This window comes from Odocoileus virginianus, chromosome 18 (assembly GCF_023699985.2).
Source record: "Odocoileus virginianus isolate 20LAN1187 ecotype Illinois chromosome 18, Ovbor_1.2, whole genome shotgun sequence".
Taxonomy (NCBI): Eukaryota; Metazoa; Chordata; class Mammalia; order Artiodactyla; family Cervidae; genus Odocoileus; species Odocoileus virginianus.
In genome coordinates this window covers 19929997-19947336 of record NC_069691.1, presented here as the reverse complement: position 1 = coordinate 19947336, position 17340 = coordinate 19929997, and the positions used below count along the sequence as shown (strand labels likewise).

Genomic DNA, 17340 nt, shown 5'->3' with positions numbered 1-17340 from the left:
AGGTTGGTCTAACTCCAAAGCTCAGAGAGTTCCTGCTGCTACACTCCCTCTCTCTAGACAATTAGGAATGTTTTTTTTATTTCAACCAGGAAATTCAAGTCAGCTCAAGTCCAAAAGGATTTACTGAAAAGCCACAGGAAGCTACAAGAGAAATACAAGGAATTGTTGCTCCTCTCGAGGAGTTTTCAATATCAGTGTCGTTGAGTAGATCAGACTCTCATATAGCATCACTAAAGAATAGCAGGAGGTGGTCTGAGTTTGGGCCAAAATGAACATTTCTAGAGGTAGAACTTTGTGAACTGAATGCCTTTTGTGTGTGTCTGTTTCACGTGCCCTTTCATTGTCAATCCTATAATAAAAACCGAAAAAAAAAAAAAAGGAAAGTGGAATGAAGCCTTGAAGTTCATGGCTTCAACCAGCCACACGTACTAAGAAATATTAATTATCCAGCCTTGGGGTGGCCTGTGAGTTGCTCCCAGCCAAGCACTCTGTTATCTTCTTTCTGGCTCTTTGCAAGAACTCCACATTCCCCCTCTCCCTCCGTATGGCCGTGTACTCGTAAGCCTTGAGCTTGCTGTAGTAATCAGAGAATTTGTTGTAGAGGATGGATATGGGCATTCCATTGAGGATGATTCCAAAAGCAATGCAGAGGAAGGCAAAAAGCCTGCCCAGGTGGGTCTCTGGGTACATGTCTCCATAGCCCACAGTGGAGATGCTCACCTGCGAGGGAAGGAAAGTAGAATGGAATTGTTAGCATCGAGAGTGAGAAGTAGGAAAGAAGAGAACTAGGTAGGAAGGTGCCTTCCATCTCCCTGAAGGTGCACTTGGGTCATGTAACAGCTCCCCGTGGAGCCAGTTTTCGAAGGTACCAGGAATTTTGCCTGCAAGACTTATGTCCTGGAAAGAACACAAGCTTTGGAGCTGAAAGGCTTGGGTTTAAATCCTGACCATCACTTATAAAACTTTCTTACATACAGAGGAGGTAGTACCTACTTTAAAGGGTTGTTGTGACGGGCACAGAAGAGAATGTGCATGAAGCTCCCGGTGTAGAATAGGCTCAATGAACGTAGGTCTCTGCCTCCCTTCATCTGGGGTCAAATTTAGAACAGGGTCCCTGGGTTTGCCTACATGACACATGCACTAGAAAGAGCTTGGGCTTGGAACCAGTCAGACCTGGGTTCAAGTCCTCCCTCTGACCCTTCCCAGCTGAGTGACCTTGGGCAAAACTTTCAGAATTTCTAAGCCTTGGTCCTTGCATCTAAAACAGGAAGATAGAAGGTATGGTACAGATAAGCAACAGAATAGTACTCAACCATAGAAAGGAATGAAATTGAGTGATTTGTAGTGATGTAGATGAACCTAGAGCCTGTTATACAGACTGAAGTAAGTCAGAAAGAAAAACAAATATTGTATTATATATTAACACATATATGTGGAATCTAGAGAAATGGTACAGCAGAAATAAAGACAGAGGCACAGAGAACAAACATATGGACACCAAGGGGGCAGGGAGGAGGTGGGAGGAATTGGGATTGACGGATATACACGACTGTGTATAAAATGGGCAACTAACGAAAACCTACTGCACGGGGACCTCTACACAGCGCTCTATGGTGACCTAGAAGGGTGGGATGGGGGTGCGCGAGGGACACTCGGGAAGGAGGGAATATATGTAACTTATGGCTGATTCACGTAGTTGTACACCAGAAACCAACACAGGATTAGAACGCAATTATACTCCAGTTAAATACATTTAAAAAATAACAGGAGGATCATTACTAACTCTCAGGGTTCTCAGGAAGGCTACATAAAAAAATGATTATATGTATATGTACGGCTGAGTCCCTTCACTGTTCACCGAAACTACCGCAACATTGCTCCAACAGGGGCTTCCCTGGTAGCTCAGATGGTAAAGAATCGGCCTTCAGTGTGGGAGACCCAGGTTCCGTCTCTGGGTCAGGAAGATCCCCTGGAGAAGGGCATGGCTACCCACTCCAGTTTTCTTGCCTGGAGAATGGCATGGACAGAGGAGCCTGGCGGGCTACAGTCCATGGGGTTGCAAAGAGTTGCATGTGACTGAGCGACTACCACTTTAACTTATACCCTAATACAAAATAAAAAGTTTAAAGTTCGGGGAAAAAAAGATTATAAAGTGCTTCACACTATCAGGCACACAAAGGACATTAAAATCAGCCTCCCCTGTTGTCCTCTTCTCAGCCTTAAAACAGGGGCAACTCTCATACTTCTCATCCAGCACATTAAAAAGCAGAGACATGACTTTGTCAACAAAGGTCCGTCTAGTCAAGGCTGTGATTTTTCCAGTGGTCATGTATGGATGTGAGAGTTAGACTATAAAGAAAGCTGAGCCCCGAAGAATTGATGCTTTTGAACTGTGGTGTTGGAGAAGACTCTTGAGAGTCCCTTGGACTGCAAGGAGGTCCAACCAGTCCATCCTAAAGGAGATCAGTCCTGAATATTCATTGGAAGTACTGATGCTGAAGCTGAAACTCCAATACTTTGGCCACCTGATATGAAGAGCTGACTCATTTGAAAAGACCCTGATGCTGGGAAAGATTGAGGGCAGGAGGAGAATGGGATGACAGAGGATGAGATGGTTGGATGGCATCACCGAGTCGATGGACATGAGTTTGGGTGAACTCCGGGAGTTGGTGATGGACAGGGAGGCCTGGCGTGCTGCAGTCCATGGGGTTGCAGAGTTGGACACAACTGAGCGACTGAACTGAACTCACTTCTCAGAGATGTTAGGTAGTTTGAATGAGAAATTTTATCTTTAAGGTGCTTTAATTGCCAGTGTCTGGAGAAACACACTCATTATTCTGTGAAGGGATTTTGTAAGACATCACCGATCACAAATATGTTCACCCTGCATGAAATCCTTCCCATCACACTTGTCACTGCTTTAAATTCCACTAATTAGAGATTTATTTAGGTTAACAAGCTTCTGTTTTAAAATGCAGATACCCATGGGACTAGTTATCAGTCAATGTAGCCAGAGAAAGCCCAGGAAAATCTCTTGGGGCCTGTTTTTTATGCCTCATATACTAAGACTCCTGTTAGTCCCCAGACTCTTGGCAGAATTACTAGAAGTCTTTTAGGCAGGGCTGTTGATTACAGTTGAAAAGACTGTGCATCACACAACTCCAGGGGGCAATGTTGGCCTCATCGATTTGTATTGTTGTACAACTTTCCAGCATATGGTTATAAATGTACAGATCTGATCACCGTGTGGGTCTGTACAGAGACAGCCTCTAGCTTAGAAATGTAAACATTTTTGTTTTAATGATGTAAGGGTCAGTTTGAACTTAAAGTGTGATTGATGAGTTAGAATGAAATGGACAGGTGGGCCAGCTGGGCAAATCTGGTGGCCCTGATAAGAACTGGAGCTCCATGAAGCCCATCAAAACGGGAGGTTGCAACTCCTCTTGGGACAGGTGACACACCACCTCTCACGCCTCCATCTCCAGAGAGAGACCTGCGGAGGCTATGTGTACTGCGGGGGAGGGGTGCTCCTCCCCCAGTGGAAAAATTCAAGCCTGCATCTGAGAGAGGCAGAAGGGTGTAGACTAGGTTAGGAAGCAGCCGTGGCCCTAGGCCACAGCTGTGGGATTGGGGTAAGTGGCCTGAATGCTCTCTACCTGTTTCTACTTTTGAAATGTGGAGAGAGAATCATGGTGTGTACCTCCGAGGGTTGTTACGGGAATTAAAGGAGTGGCTGCTGCTGCCAAGTCGCTTCAGTCGTGTCTGACTCTTTGTGACCCCGTGGACTGTAGCCCGCCACGCTCCTCTGTCCATGGAATTTTCCAGGCAAGAATGCTGGAGTGGGTTGCCATTCCTTTCTCCAAGGGATCTTTCCCACTCAGGGATTGAACCCGCATCTCTTACATCTCCTGCACTGGCAGACAGGTTCTTTATCACTAGCGCCACCTGAAGGAGTGTCTGGCACTGGTGTATAAGGGATAATGTTAGTTATGCTCGTTAGTCCAACAGACTGGGGAAGAGACTCATGATGAATGCTGTTGGGGGAGACTGGATGGGCTACCATGTCTCTGGTGGAGAATCTCCTTTTCCTACCTTCTGGACTAAAGGGTGATGAGAGACAGTGATAACATAAGATCATGGGCTAATCTTAAAAAAGAAAAGAACAGTTTGCATTGTGTGTGTATGTGTGTGTATTTCTTGTCATTGGCTACGCAGAAAGTAAAAGAACTGGAATAGTTAGGGAGTTTGGGATGGATATGTACACAATGCTATACTTAAAATGGATAACCAGCAAGGACCTATAGTGTAGCACATGGTACTCTGCTCAGTGTTATGTAGCAGCCTGGAGGGGACGGGAGAATGGATACATGTATAAGTGTGGCTGAGTCCTGCTGCTGTCCACCTGAAACTATCACAACATTATTAATCAGCTACAAGCCAACATAAAACAAAAAGTTAAAAAAAAAAAAACCCTGCATCAGCTCTCTATCCAGGTGTGTGAACAGCTTCCATATGTCACTAACCCCATTGCTCACACCTCTTTGTGAATGTTTAGTCAGTCCACTTAGCTAGAGTCTGGATAAAAGCGTGAGTGATAGGAAGGGGTAGTTCAGATCAGGAAGCACCCATGAAAGGCCAAAGCAGAGGCTTTGGTCTAAACCAGCCCCTCAAGGACCCAGGACTGGGAGGGAATGGGTTGGAAACATGAGGACACACAGGAAGGAAAATAACAAAGTGCCTAATTTAAACCTTTGCTCAGTCCCCACACTGGCTTTGATTCTCTCCCAACTCCAACTTCTTTCTTTTTAAATTTTTCTTGGCTGAACTTTGAGCGAAAAGTCAGAAGCAAAGAGAATTGGCTGAAGAAAGATTCAATATTTGATGTGCATAATATGGTCTAAATATTTTTGTATGTCTTGGATCTCTATTTTTAGACAAGAGATCTCTTCTGCTAGGAGACTGTATGACTGATTCTGAAGAGTTCGTTCAAAATGCAGAGCTAATTTATGCACTGCCTGTTTGGGGGATAATCTGACTTAACTGGTGATCTGGTTCTTGCTTCTTGGCTCCACAGGAACCCAGGATTCCTTGGCTTATGGAAACTTCTTCTCCACGTTCCACAGGCCAAACCATTTCCCCCTGAGAGGGCATTAAAAATGGAAGGTCCCAGAATGACTTCAGTGACCTCACAGAGCAAGTTCTCATGTTAGCAGGACTTGGGTTTGGACATGTGACTGAAATTTCCACCATCCATCTTAATATCCTGAAAAAATTGGCGGGCTCAGCCACTCTACCAGTTTTTGAAAACTTACATATTCTTCCTAGCTCTTGGGTTCCCAAAGCCAGAATGTAGCCTTTCCCTAGCAGCTCACCCACTGGTCAGCAAATCCTGACCCGCTAAATGTTACAAGGAGGACAAGCATCTGATTTGTCTCTGAAACTTTAGAATAACTATACTTGAATTTCTCCTGCAGCAAGGAATGGTTAGTTCCTTCATAGTGACCTCGTCATAAATTACATCTTGTACTCAGTCGCTCAGTCATGGCTGATCTTTGTGACCCCAGGGACTATAGGCCACCAGGCTCCTCTGTCTATGGAATTTTCCAGGCAAGATTACTGGAGTGGATTGCTGTTTCCTAGTCCAAGATTATGTCTTGGCACCTAGTGATCCCTACAGCCAGGAATAATGGTTTCAAGGAATAAAACTGATTAATTGCCAAAGAATTAATTCTTCTTAATTCCCAAAGAATTTGAGGTACTAAAGACTAACATCTGGCTCAGATTTTTGCATACTTAATGTTGTCCTTTAATGAATTTAGTTTCAAAGACTATACTTAGCCTACCCATGCGGCTGTGGCTACTACAAATATTTTAGGAATTCCTTCTTGGGATTATAATCTATACAGAGAATTCAGTGGTATGACCTTGAAACAGGTGTTCTTATCCACCTTGAGGATTAACCTTAGGGCTCGTCTTAAACTCAAGGGTCTTGACTATTTTAAAACATTAAATCCAGCCTCATTAAGGGAAAGATTTAACCCCACTATGAAGAAGTAAGTGGACATGTTGCAGATGTGACATGTGCTCAGTGGAACAATTCCTCAATGGAATTCAAAAAATGTTTTGATCAGTGAATGCCCTGTTAGAATGAGGTCATGGGTAATCTCCTTGAAAAGCACAGCCAGTCTCCTGTGTGTATGAAAGTTCTGAGATGCACATGAATTGTATCATAAGGGGGAGGCTGTCCAGAAGTTAAGGCCAGTTTGGACTCTGTCCCTAGAAAGATGATGCACACAAGAATGATGATGCCTTCACATTCTCAGCTTGCTTGGCGCTCTTCTCCCTGTCCTCTACAATTCTATCATGCACCGCTCAAGTTATACTGGCCAACAGCGAGAGCTTACAGAGCTAAAAGGGGACCGCCTCAAAATCAGGAGTCCACCAGACCCAAAATCACAGAAGTGCCTAAGAGCCTTTGCCCAGTTGACGGCTCCTGTGCTATTTCTGAAGAAGCCAGGAGAACTTTAATGTCTTCTGTGCCAAACCTTTACTCCTTATTTCTGGGCCCCAAGCCCCCTTCCCTTCTGTGCACTCTTCTGTAATTCAGCAACTGGAAGGATGCAAACCACATTTTCCAGGTTCCCTTGCCTGCTGCCTTGTGGTGAGGTTCTGCCAGTGAGAAACACTGTTGGGGGGCTAGAAGATGGAGTGAGGAAGTGAGCGTCTCCTTTGCTGCATCCGGCTTCTGTCATCATCCTTCACCAGTGACAGCCAGCCACAGCTCTGGCATCTTTCAGCACATCCGGCACCAGCCTCGTGGTGCCGTCTTGGGTGTCCTGTCATCAGCCACAGCCAGAGCGGCTCCTTCTCTCTGCGCCTAGGTTCCATAACTCTACCTTCTCCTACTTGCTCCCCTAATGCTGGGGCCAACATTGTTTCCTGTACTTGCTAATCTTTAGGTTATCTCACTTTCCCCTTTTTGCTCTTCCAGCCTATGTCTCAATCTCCCTGTATCAAATGCCCTCTGTTTAAAATACCCTGGTTTTGTTTTCTGTGTTCCTGATTCACCTTTCAAATGGGCCTTCTCCAAACAAGCCAGTGATAAAAATAAAATGAATCTCAGTGATCCTGTAAGAGCCACCTATTTGCAAGGAAATGATAACAGACTTGAGGAAAACAGAAACAAGAACAAAGTCTGTGGGCCACAATTATGTGACGCCTCAGTCAGAGATAAATTTTCTTTTTTAGGAGTTTTTGTTAGTTTTTAAAGACATGAGTCCATGATATAATTTCCTATCTGGTTTCTACAGCTTTAACTTGCTCTGCCAAGCTCAAAAGGAAACGGTCTGTTCAACTGTCCTGTTGTTCCTTTTCTCCTCAAAAACACAGCCACAGCGAAGGCCGATGCTTACAGCTTGATCATAGAGCTAACCATGCTTGTTAAGCTGTGCCATGCATTTCCCACACCCAGGCAACCCAGGGAGCCTCAACATGGCTGGAGCTCCTCCGGGCCTGGGCCTGTTTATCTGCATGCTCAGAAGCTCTCCCAAGATCGGACAGCTGACCCTCTTGTGTATCCTATAGTCTTTTTCTTTTCCCCAGGAGAGAAGGAATCACCTCTGTTTTATTTTCCCCTGCATGAATCTGGAAGCAGAAATTATTGTTTCCATGTGATAAAGACTATCAACTAGTCAGATATGGTAGCTTCTATTTACTGTGGATAGCGTACGGGCTAGTACTTTACATATGTTTCCTATTACATTAAGCTTACAAATAACCTACATTTGACAGATGAGCAGGGTCTCTCTTCTAATGCACGAGCATCTCCAGACATGAGTGTCCATGAGGGATTTGTTCTGCAGCTGTAGGAAAATTCACAATAATGAAAATTGCCCTGCTTCTCTTAAAAACCCTGGGTTGAATTACTGAGGAAGGTTGCAGGATCCTTGGCATAAAGACAGAGAAAATTATTAAAAACAAGTCAGATGCTGGGTTGTCTGAGAGCTCTAAAAACACATGGAAGGAGGGATTAGAGAAGCCGTTCCTAATATGGGTGAATATACCACAAAGACTACAGCACTGCAGTGGGGCAAGGAAATATCAATACTATTTTTCTTTACCTCATCTTTACATTTTCAATGTGTGAGTGTATGTGTTCTGAACTATATAATATATTTGAGAAGTAATATCTTAATGCAGTAGGTTGATTATATTACAAGACTCTATTCTTTATGTCTTCCTGTATCCAGGTTCTTTGCCATACAACTTTGTGGTGTTTTCCTATAGTGAGTGGGCTAATTTGCTCTGCCCTTTGACTCTGAGTTTGGCCTTGTGACTTACTTTGGCCATTGTGTTGAGCATGTGACAAGAACAAAAGCTTATGAGAGTTTGCATGATTGGGCTTGCACACTCTCTCTCTTGCCCTTTGCCACAGCTGTGGATACATGCCACCTGGATGAGGAAAGACCTAGTCGCCCTCTTCATCCCAGATATCAGCCAGCTGACCATCAGACTGGGACATGAGTGGCTGATACCAGTCCAAATGACAAGAACTTTGTGTTTGAAACCAGCCCGAGTTGCTGACTTGCAAACTCATGAGCCAAAAAGATGCTTGACATTTTAAGCCACAGAATTTTGGGGTGGTTTGTAATGAATCATTATTACAGCAATAAGTAGCTTATAACTTATGAATAACTACACATTTATCATGGGTGTGTGCTCAAAATTTTTTAAATTATGAGATGTATGATCTCATAATCATACACTAGGATTCTACTCAGATTCTCATGTCTGCTCAGTCATGCCTATTTAGATGAGCTGCTTCTCACCATTCAAGCTCTTTTTTTTGGTCATATATGTACACACTGCTATATTTATGTATTTATTTATTTTTGGCTGTGCTGGATCTTTGTTGCTGTGCGAGGGCTTTCTCTAGTTGCGGAAAGCGGGGGGGCTTCTCTCTAAGTGCAGTGCATGGGCTTCTCCCTGCGGTGACTTCTCTTGTGGGAGAGCACAGGCTCTAGGCTCATGGGCTTCAGTAGCTGTGGCACTCAGGCTCGGTAGCTGCACCTTGCTGATTCTAGGTCCGTGGGCTCAGTAGTCACAGCTTGATCACCACTCAAGCTTTAATAAATGTCATCTTTTCCAGGAAGGCTTCTCTGACTATTCTACTACTATATCAAAGGTAGATTCTGCCACCCAGATCACTCTCTATCCTATAAAAACACACTAACATCTGAAATGATTTATTATCTCTCGCCATTAGGATGCAAACTACATGAGGGAAAGAATTTCACTCCCCCCCACCGCCAATCACTCAGTATCCCTAGAGTTTAGAATACTCCTTGGCAGAAACCAGATCTGAAAGAGACACATGCACCCCAATGTTCATCGCAGCACTGTTTATAATAGCCAGGACATGGAAGCAACCTAGATGCCCATCAGCAGACGAGTGGATGAGGAAGCTGTGTTACATATACACCATGGAATATTACTCAGCCATTAAAAAGAATTCATTTGAATCAGTTCTAATGAGATGGATGAAACTGGAGCCCATTATACAGAGCGAAGTAAGCCAGAAAGATAAAGACCATTACAGTATACTAACACATATATATGGACTTTAGAAAATGGTAATGATAACCCTATATGCAAAACAGAAAAAGAGACTCAGATGTATGGAACAGACTTGTGGACTCTGGGAGAAGGCGAGGGTGGGATGTTTCAGGAGAACAGCATTGAAACATGTATATTATCTAGGGTGAAACAGATCACCAGCCTTGGTTGGGTGCATGAGACAAGTGCTCGGGCCTGGTGCACTGGGAAGACCCAGAGGGATCGGGTGGAGAGGGAGGTGGGAGGGGGGACTGGGATGGGGAGTACATGTAAATCCATGGCTAATTCATATCAATGTATAACAAAAACTACTGTAATGATGTAAAGTAATTAGCCTCCAACTAATAAAAATTAAAAAAAAAAAATAAATAAAATGCATTAAAAAAAAAAAAAAAAAAAAAAAAAGAATACTCCTTGGCAAACTATGTGCTCAAAAAAAAAATCTCGCTCAGTGAATGAAAATGGGTTTTTGGGGGTTACATGAAGATCCTAATCTTATGCATCTTTTTACTTTGCATCTTCTTTTCTTTTTGCTTTATTGCAAATACGGGCCCTTAGTATACAATATACAATGTCATCAGAAATATATAGATGAATTGGGTTAATAATATGTTGGTTCTGAGGAATAGAGCAGTCTTCAAATCTTCAAGGAGACTTCTCCCATTGTTTTCATAGGTTAGTTCAGAAACAAATATAGGCAATCAGTCTTTTCTCTAATTCATAATGATTTTTACTAGTATAACTAAATTTTAGAGAACAAAATGGATGAATGCCATTGGTAAAGGTTAAGGTTGGTTAATGGTAGGTTGACATGAGCAAATTCTGGCCTATGAAAACCATGCCTTATAGAGATATCAAAAGAAAAATCACACTGGTAAAAGTAATAATTGGTAAACTTTGTTATAGATAGAAACTGAGTGATAATTCAGTTTTTATTGTCAAATCTATAGAAAATACCAACTTTGAAATGATTTTAGTTAATATAAAAAGGGGGATAAGTTGAAAAATTTTAAGTATTAGACATCAAACAGATCAAGACATTAAAGGAGATTATTAGGCATTCACTTCAGGAAATTTTTTAAAAAGAAAAACTCATTATTAGCTACAGACTTCTCATCATAAATTTTATATTAATATACAAAAGATTTAAAAAAAATTGTGCATTAAAAATACAATTAAAAAAAAAAAACAAAAACAACAACAACAAAAAATACAATATCAAAGAGTCCACTAGGTCCAGTTTACATATGTTAGCCTTCTAAGATATTTGGCTGAATGAAAACTTGACTTTCTATAACTTGGTTTTATGTCATCAGCCTGTGGATTTTCTCTTTTTCCTCCTTGCTTCACTCATCTCTAATGTCAATGTTGTTTGCCAATGCATGTGTTTGGCCAATGCATTGGCCAAAATAAATAAACAATTTTTTTATAAATAAAATAAATTTTTAAATCCAATAAATTGGATAAATCATGCTCCATTAGTTTCATCTGTACACATAGTTATCTACTATGGGGATGACCTTTCATCATTTGGAATATGATCAGAGGAGCAGCATTTGGCTCAAATGCTTATTTGGAAGAGCCAAACATCATTCTGTCACCAAGGAAAGCTCACAGATCCTGTTGTACATGTGAGTACTCTGCTTTCCAGGGAAGTGAGACTCACTGAATTGTAGAGCTCTACACCCTTTCCTCTTGGAGATGAGAAAACTGAGGCCAGGGAGAAAGGGGACGAGGTTTCACAGTTAATGAAAGGGTCAGACATTAGGTAGGGTCACAGCTAATTATTAGAAGATCTGTGACTGACACCTAAACCTAAATTTTCCATCCTACTATGCTACACTATTAGTAGGAGCCCTGAGTAGGTTCACATCAGAACTTTACACCAGACTGTGGGTTATAACATATCCAGTATTAATGTCAAAAGTATCTATTTTCTAACACAGCAAAAGCTGGTTATATTGCTTAATGTCTTTAAAGGCATTACAAACAAGCTAATTAAAAAATAAGGAACGCATACGCCTAGTTCCTCCCTACATGTGCATGTGGCATGTGTTTGTGTGCTAAATCGCTTTAGTCGTGTCCCACTCTCTGGACCCTGTGGACTGTAGCCCACCAGGCTCCTCTGTCCATTGAATTCTCCAGGCAAGAATACCCGAGTGTGTTGCCACGTCCATCTCTAGGAGATCTTCCTGACCCAGGAATGGAACCTGCATCTCCTACGGCCCTACATTATAGGTGGATTGTTTACCACTGAGCCACCAAGAAAGTCCCTTCCTATGCACATATGTCAATTTATTCATTGACTTAAGACCCAATCAACATTTCCAGGAATTCAGGGATTTTCCCAAGGATTTAGTCTAGCACATGAGAAACAGATGTTTGAGTAAATGGCGTAAATTATTATAAAGGGCAATCAACAAAGAAAAGGCAATCACCAAAGAAAATAATGACAAAATAATGACAAAAATAACTCATGCACTAACTTCAAATTAAGCAAAGAATGCTGAAAAACTCAAGCTTGAGAAGGGCAGTGCTGGGGGGTGGAAAGGGCATGGGTTTTGCAATTGGGCAGGCTTGCATTTCAATCCTTACTTTGCTACATTTATCTGTGTGTCTACACTCAATTTCTCTGCACCTCAATTCCTCTAGCTGTAAAATGGGGCAATAATGCCACGTCCAGAAATAATTTTTGTGATATCAGAGCAAGTTTCAGTGTTAGATGCTCAGATTTAGCTAGAACCAGTGAAACTTCGGGGAGGGTTGACACTTTTCAGCCAAGTCTTGTTGCCTCTTCTGCAGACATCAACAGTTTCCTTCAACACTTGAAGGAAATTTTTCCTCTTAAAAAATAGTGATCCTAGCCACTTCACATGGTTGTGATGCTGAAATAAGTTAAGCATTATAAACCACTCAGGACAAAAGGTATTCAGTAAGTGACAGATAACACGAGTGATGATGATGAAGTTCCTCAGGCTTCATCAGTGAACAATCACTGTTCCTTAAAATCAGCCTGTCAGGGGTATTAAAACTAAATCTAGCTTTGGCGATTCCTAGGACGTCAAGCTTCTTGGACTTCGTCTTTCTAACTGGACTGTCTTTAGAACCTTTTAACACCCAATCTATTTTGCTGCTGTTGCTTTATATTTTCTGGTTAAGGACAGAGAGAACAAGAAAGCAATGACAATTAAACAAGGCAGGGGAATGATGATGGAACAAAGCAAGGAGGGCGGCATCCCCAGGAAGGAGAGCAGCAGCTTCTGCCAAGTTGGGGAAGCGGGAGGGAGAGCTCACGGGCCGTGGTACTCACTGCGGCCCACCACCAGGCGTGGGGGATGCTGGTGAAGTTCGTGCCCTGCACGTCGTGCTCCACGGAGTAGACGGCGGCGGCGAAGGTGAGGATGCCCATGGTGATGAAGAGCATCAGGCAGCCCACCTGTTGGTAGCACTGGCGCAGCGTGAAGCCGAAGGCGCGCAGACCTGTGGAGTGGCGCGCCAGCTTGAGGATGCGGAAGATGCGAAGGAGGCGCATGACGCGCAGTACCTGGCCCACCTTGCCCACGCGGCCCATCGTCTCCAGGTCGTGCTCCCGCGGCGAGCCCCTGCCGTGCAGCTGGTCCTCGCTGGTGAAGCACTCGAGCAGCAGCTGCAGGTAGAGCGGCAGGATGGCCACCAGGTCCACCAGGTTGAGGGCGCTGCGAGCAAAGCGCCGCAGGTCGGGCGTGGAGGCCAGGCGCAGCAGGAACTCGAGCGTGAAGAAGGCCATGCACAGCGTCTCCACGTGCTCCAGAAAGGGCCGCGGGTTGCCGCCCCCCTCGCCGCGCTCCGGCTGCTGCTGCATCTCTTCCACCGTGTTGAGTGCCAGCGCCACGACGGAGATGAGCACGAAGAGGCTGGAGGCCACCCCAATGGCCTTGGCGGCCACCGATGAGAAGGGCTTCTCCATGAGGTTCCAGAGGCGGCGCCGCTGCGCCCCGTAGAAGCGCATGTCCTCGAAGAGCTCCTCCGCCTCCTCGGCCTGCGCCTGGGCGCGCAGCTCGCGCTGGATCTTGAGTTGCTCGCTCAGGTCATCGCGCCGCTCCTCGAAGCAGATGCGGCAGCAGCGCGGCGTGTACTTGAGCCGCACGCCCCAGTAGCCCAGCTCCTCCAGGAAGCTGCGCGGGCACAGCTCGTCGCGCACCAGCAGAACCCCGGACGCGTAGAAGTTGTAGATGAGCTGGAAGACCTCGGGGTCGCGGTCGAAGAAGTATTCGTCCGTCTGCACCTCGTAATCGTCGCACAGGCCCAGCTGGCGGCTGCGGCTGGTGGACGTGGCCAGGCGGCCCAGGCGCGTCTTGGGGTAGCAGGCCAGCTCCGTGTAGTCCAGGTGGTAGCTGTGGCCGCCCACGTTCACGTTCAGCGTGGTGGACACGAGTGGAGTGTCGGCGCCGCCGCCTTCCGCTCGCTCGGTGGTGGTGGCCTCCCCTGGCTGGCGGTCCTCCTCCTCGGCCGGCTCGTCCTTCCACTGCTCCTCCTCCTCTTCCCCATCCTCATCCTCCTCGATGTAGTAGTTATAGTTGCCCTCGGTCCACGGTGGGATGCTGGCCTGGGAACCCGAGCGGCCCCCCACGGAGCAGATGCTCCTGCGGTGGTGTTGACCGCCCGCCTCCTGGGCCGCGTCTTCACCCTCTGTCGTGGTCCAGGACCTGTAGCCCCAGGACCGCCGCCTCTCTGTCTGTTTCAGCATAGCTGGAGGAATGGGAGCCCTGGCTTTGCACTCCTCGCCGTGGTCGGGTCCCTAGCCTGCTCACTGCTCCTAGGAGTTGGCCACGTGCCCTGTACTGTCTCAGAGAGACACGCCTGGACCAGCAGACCTGGGGTCCCCAGCATGGCCCTGAGAACTGGCTTTCCTCAGGCTCTGGACAGCCCAGCCCAGCCTGTCTGTTCTGAGCACATATGCCCACAGCTGTTGACTGCTCTAATCTTGCTGGTAGGGAAGAAGCAAGTGTTAGGAGGGATTTAGAGACTCTTAGTTTCCACCCTCCTCCCTCCTCTCTGTGACGCAGGGGATGATTATGTGGCCTTAAATCTGTAGATAATCAGAAGGTGGCAGAGATGATTGCTAATAAAAGTGTCTGCCAACCCTGCCCTTAGGAAGCGAGCAGTGTCGGTGTGATGAGATGGCATCAACTGAATTTGCTATAGAATGTAGATGCCTGTGTCTTGACACTTAACTGTTGAAGTTGCAGCCTCTGTCCTAGGTAAACCCACCATGAACAGGGACAGAAATGACAACAGAATGCTTAAAAAGTGGACTTCCTGGTAAGTTACTTTTCCTCTCGGCGTTTAACTTTGGTTTAGATCATCAGTACAGTCAGTCGTGTCTGACTCTTTGCGACCTGATGAACCGCAGCACACCAGGTCTCCCTGTCCATCACCAGCTCCTGGAGTTTACCCAAACTCATGTCCATTGAGTCACTTATACCATCCAACCATCTCATCCTCTGTCGTCCCCTTCTCCTCCTGTCCTCAATCTTTCCCAGCATCAGGGTCTTTTCAAATGAGTCAGCTCTTCACATCAGGTGGACAAAATATTTGAGTTTCAGCTTCAACGTCAGTCCTTTCAATGAACACCCAGGACTGATCTCCTTTAGGATGGACTGGTTGGATCTCCTTGCAGTCCAAGGGACTCTCAAGAGTCTTCACCAACACCACAGTTCAAAAGCATCAATTCTTTGGCGCTCAGCTTTCTTTATAGTCCAACTCTCACATCCATACATGACTACTGGAAAAACCATAGCCTTGACTAGATGAACCTTTGTTGGCAAAGTAATGTCTCTGCTTTTCAATATGCTGTCTAGGTTGGTCATAACTTTCCTTCCAAGGAGTAAGCGTCTTTAAATTTCATGGCTGCAATCACCATCTGCAGTAATTTTGGAGCCCAAAAAATAAAGTCAGCCACTGTTTTCACTGTTTCCCCATCTATTTGCCATGAAGTGATGGGACTGGATGCCATGATCTTAGTTTTCTGAATGTTGAGGTTTAAGCCAACTTTTTCACTCTCCTCTTTCACGTTCATCAAGAGACTCTCTATGGAAGATCTCAAATGATCTCCTTCCCATCCAGTCACATGATCACACTTTTCCCCCCCAAATGCATTCCTCCTGGCAGCACTGCTCTAAAGTCTAGTCTGATCTTTGAGTCTGTCTCAGTTTCTCTCTCTCTCTCTGTGATTCTTTGTTTTTTCATTTTTTCTGTCCTTGTCTCTCCCTCCCTTCTCTTAAAGAATAAGGACATGTTGCAAGGTAGAATGTACTTAAGGTTTTGCAGCCCCACTCAGCTGCTGTATCAAGTAACCAGACTTCTTTCCATGAAAAAGTCTTCATCACTCTTCAAGACATCACTTAAGAAAAAGTCTCCTTCTGTGTGTAAGACACTGTGCTAGATGCTGGAGTTAGAAACTTGATAGAGACAGAGTTGCAGTCCTCAAGTTGTTCTTGGTTTTGTAGGTGATACAAATACATATACAAGCACAACAAATGAGTGAGAGAAAAATACAGGGGTAGCAGAGAAGAGGAAGGGATTAGTTTTAAGCAGGAATGTGTTGCTGAATTCAATTTGTTAATATTTTGAATAGCTAACATATGTTCATGACAAAATATTTGAAAGGTAAAAAGATGCATTATAGTAGAAAATTTCTTTATCCCCCAACTCGAACTTCTGGCTATTATTGAGTGTACCTCTGAGGTTTCGATTACCCTTCCAGAAATATTCTAAACATATACAAGCAAAAACCTGTCGCCATCTATATCATCTGAATAGCTCTTTATTATTAACACAAATTATAGTAGGAAGTAAACTTTGCTTCCCTTGTGGCTCAGCTGGTAAAAAATCTGCCTGCAATGCGGGAGACCTGGGTTGGGAAGATCCCCTGGAGAAGGGAAAATCTACCCACTCCAGTATTCTGGCCTGGAGAATTCCATGAACTGTATAGGTCCACGGGGTCGCAAAGAGTCGGACACGACTGAGTGACTTCCACTTTCACTTTGCCATTTTCCAATTAACCATATATCTTAGAGGTGTTTTCATATCTGAACATAAGTTATCTGCCTCATTTTGAAGGTAGCCACTTAGTAGTTTGATAGTAACAGATTTTAGGTTGTTTTGTATCTTGGTTCTTATAAACAATGATGCAGTTAATCACTTGATACCCATGCTATTTTACATGTGTTAGGATGTATGAAAGATAAATTGTTAGAGGTGGAGCCCTTACCTCAAAGACCGTGTATTTGTAATTTTGATTGATGGTGTCAGATTTCTTTCATGAAATTTTACTAATTGACAGATCATCAATGTGTGAGAGTATATTATCATACTCCTTGTGCTCTGCCATTTTATAGATGAAAGATGATGCATGAGTTAATTTTACTTTGTATTTCTCTTATTATGAATACAACTGAGCATCTTTTCGTGTGATTAATAGCTGCTGTATTTCTTTCTCTATTTTTCACCGAGTTGTTGGTATTTTCTTACTGATTCATTGGAGAGCTTTCTATATTATGAAAATAGACCCATTGCCTAGGATATGAATTACAAATACTTTTCCTGTTATCCTTTGGTGAAATTCTTTTCCATGTAAGATATTTACTTTATGACTTTTGGGTGTTATGTCATATTAAAATGTCTTTGCCTCTCTGCTATTCTTAAAAAATTTACTTGTTATAGTTTCAGTTTTCATGTAAGGAT

General features: G+C 44.2%; 1 protein-coding gene across 1 annotated transcript; it reads right to left on the bottom strand.

Annotated features, from left to right (window-relative positions):
* Positions 1-438: 438 nt before the first annotated feature.
* On the bottom strand, positions 439-14341 carry KCNV2 (potassium voltage-gated channel modifier subfamily V member 2). Its single transcript, XM_020894140.2, has 2 exons — positions 12926-14341; positions 439-720 (listed from the first exon to the last, which is right to left on the bottom strand). The coding sequence occupies exons 1-2, from the start codon at positions 14339-14341 to the stop codon at positions 439-441; spliced, it is 1698 nt and encodes a 565-aa protein (XP_020749799.1).
* Positions 14342-17340: the final 2999 nt, after the last annotated feature.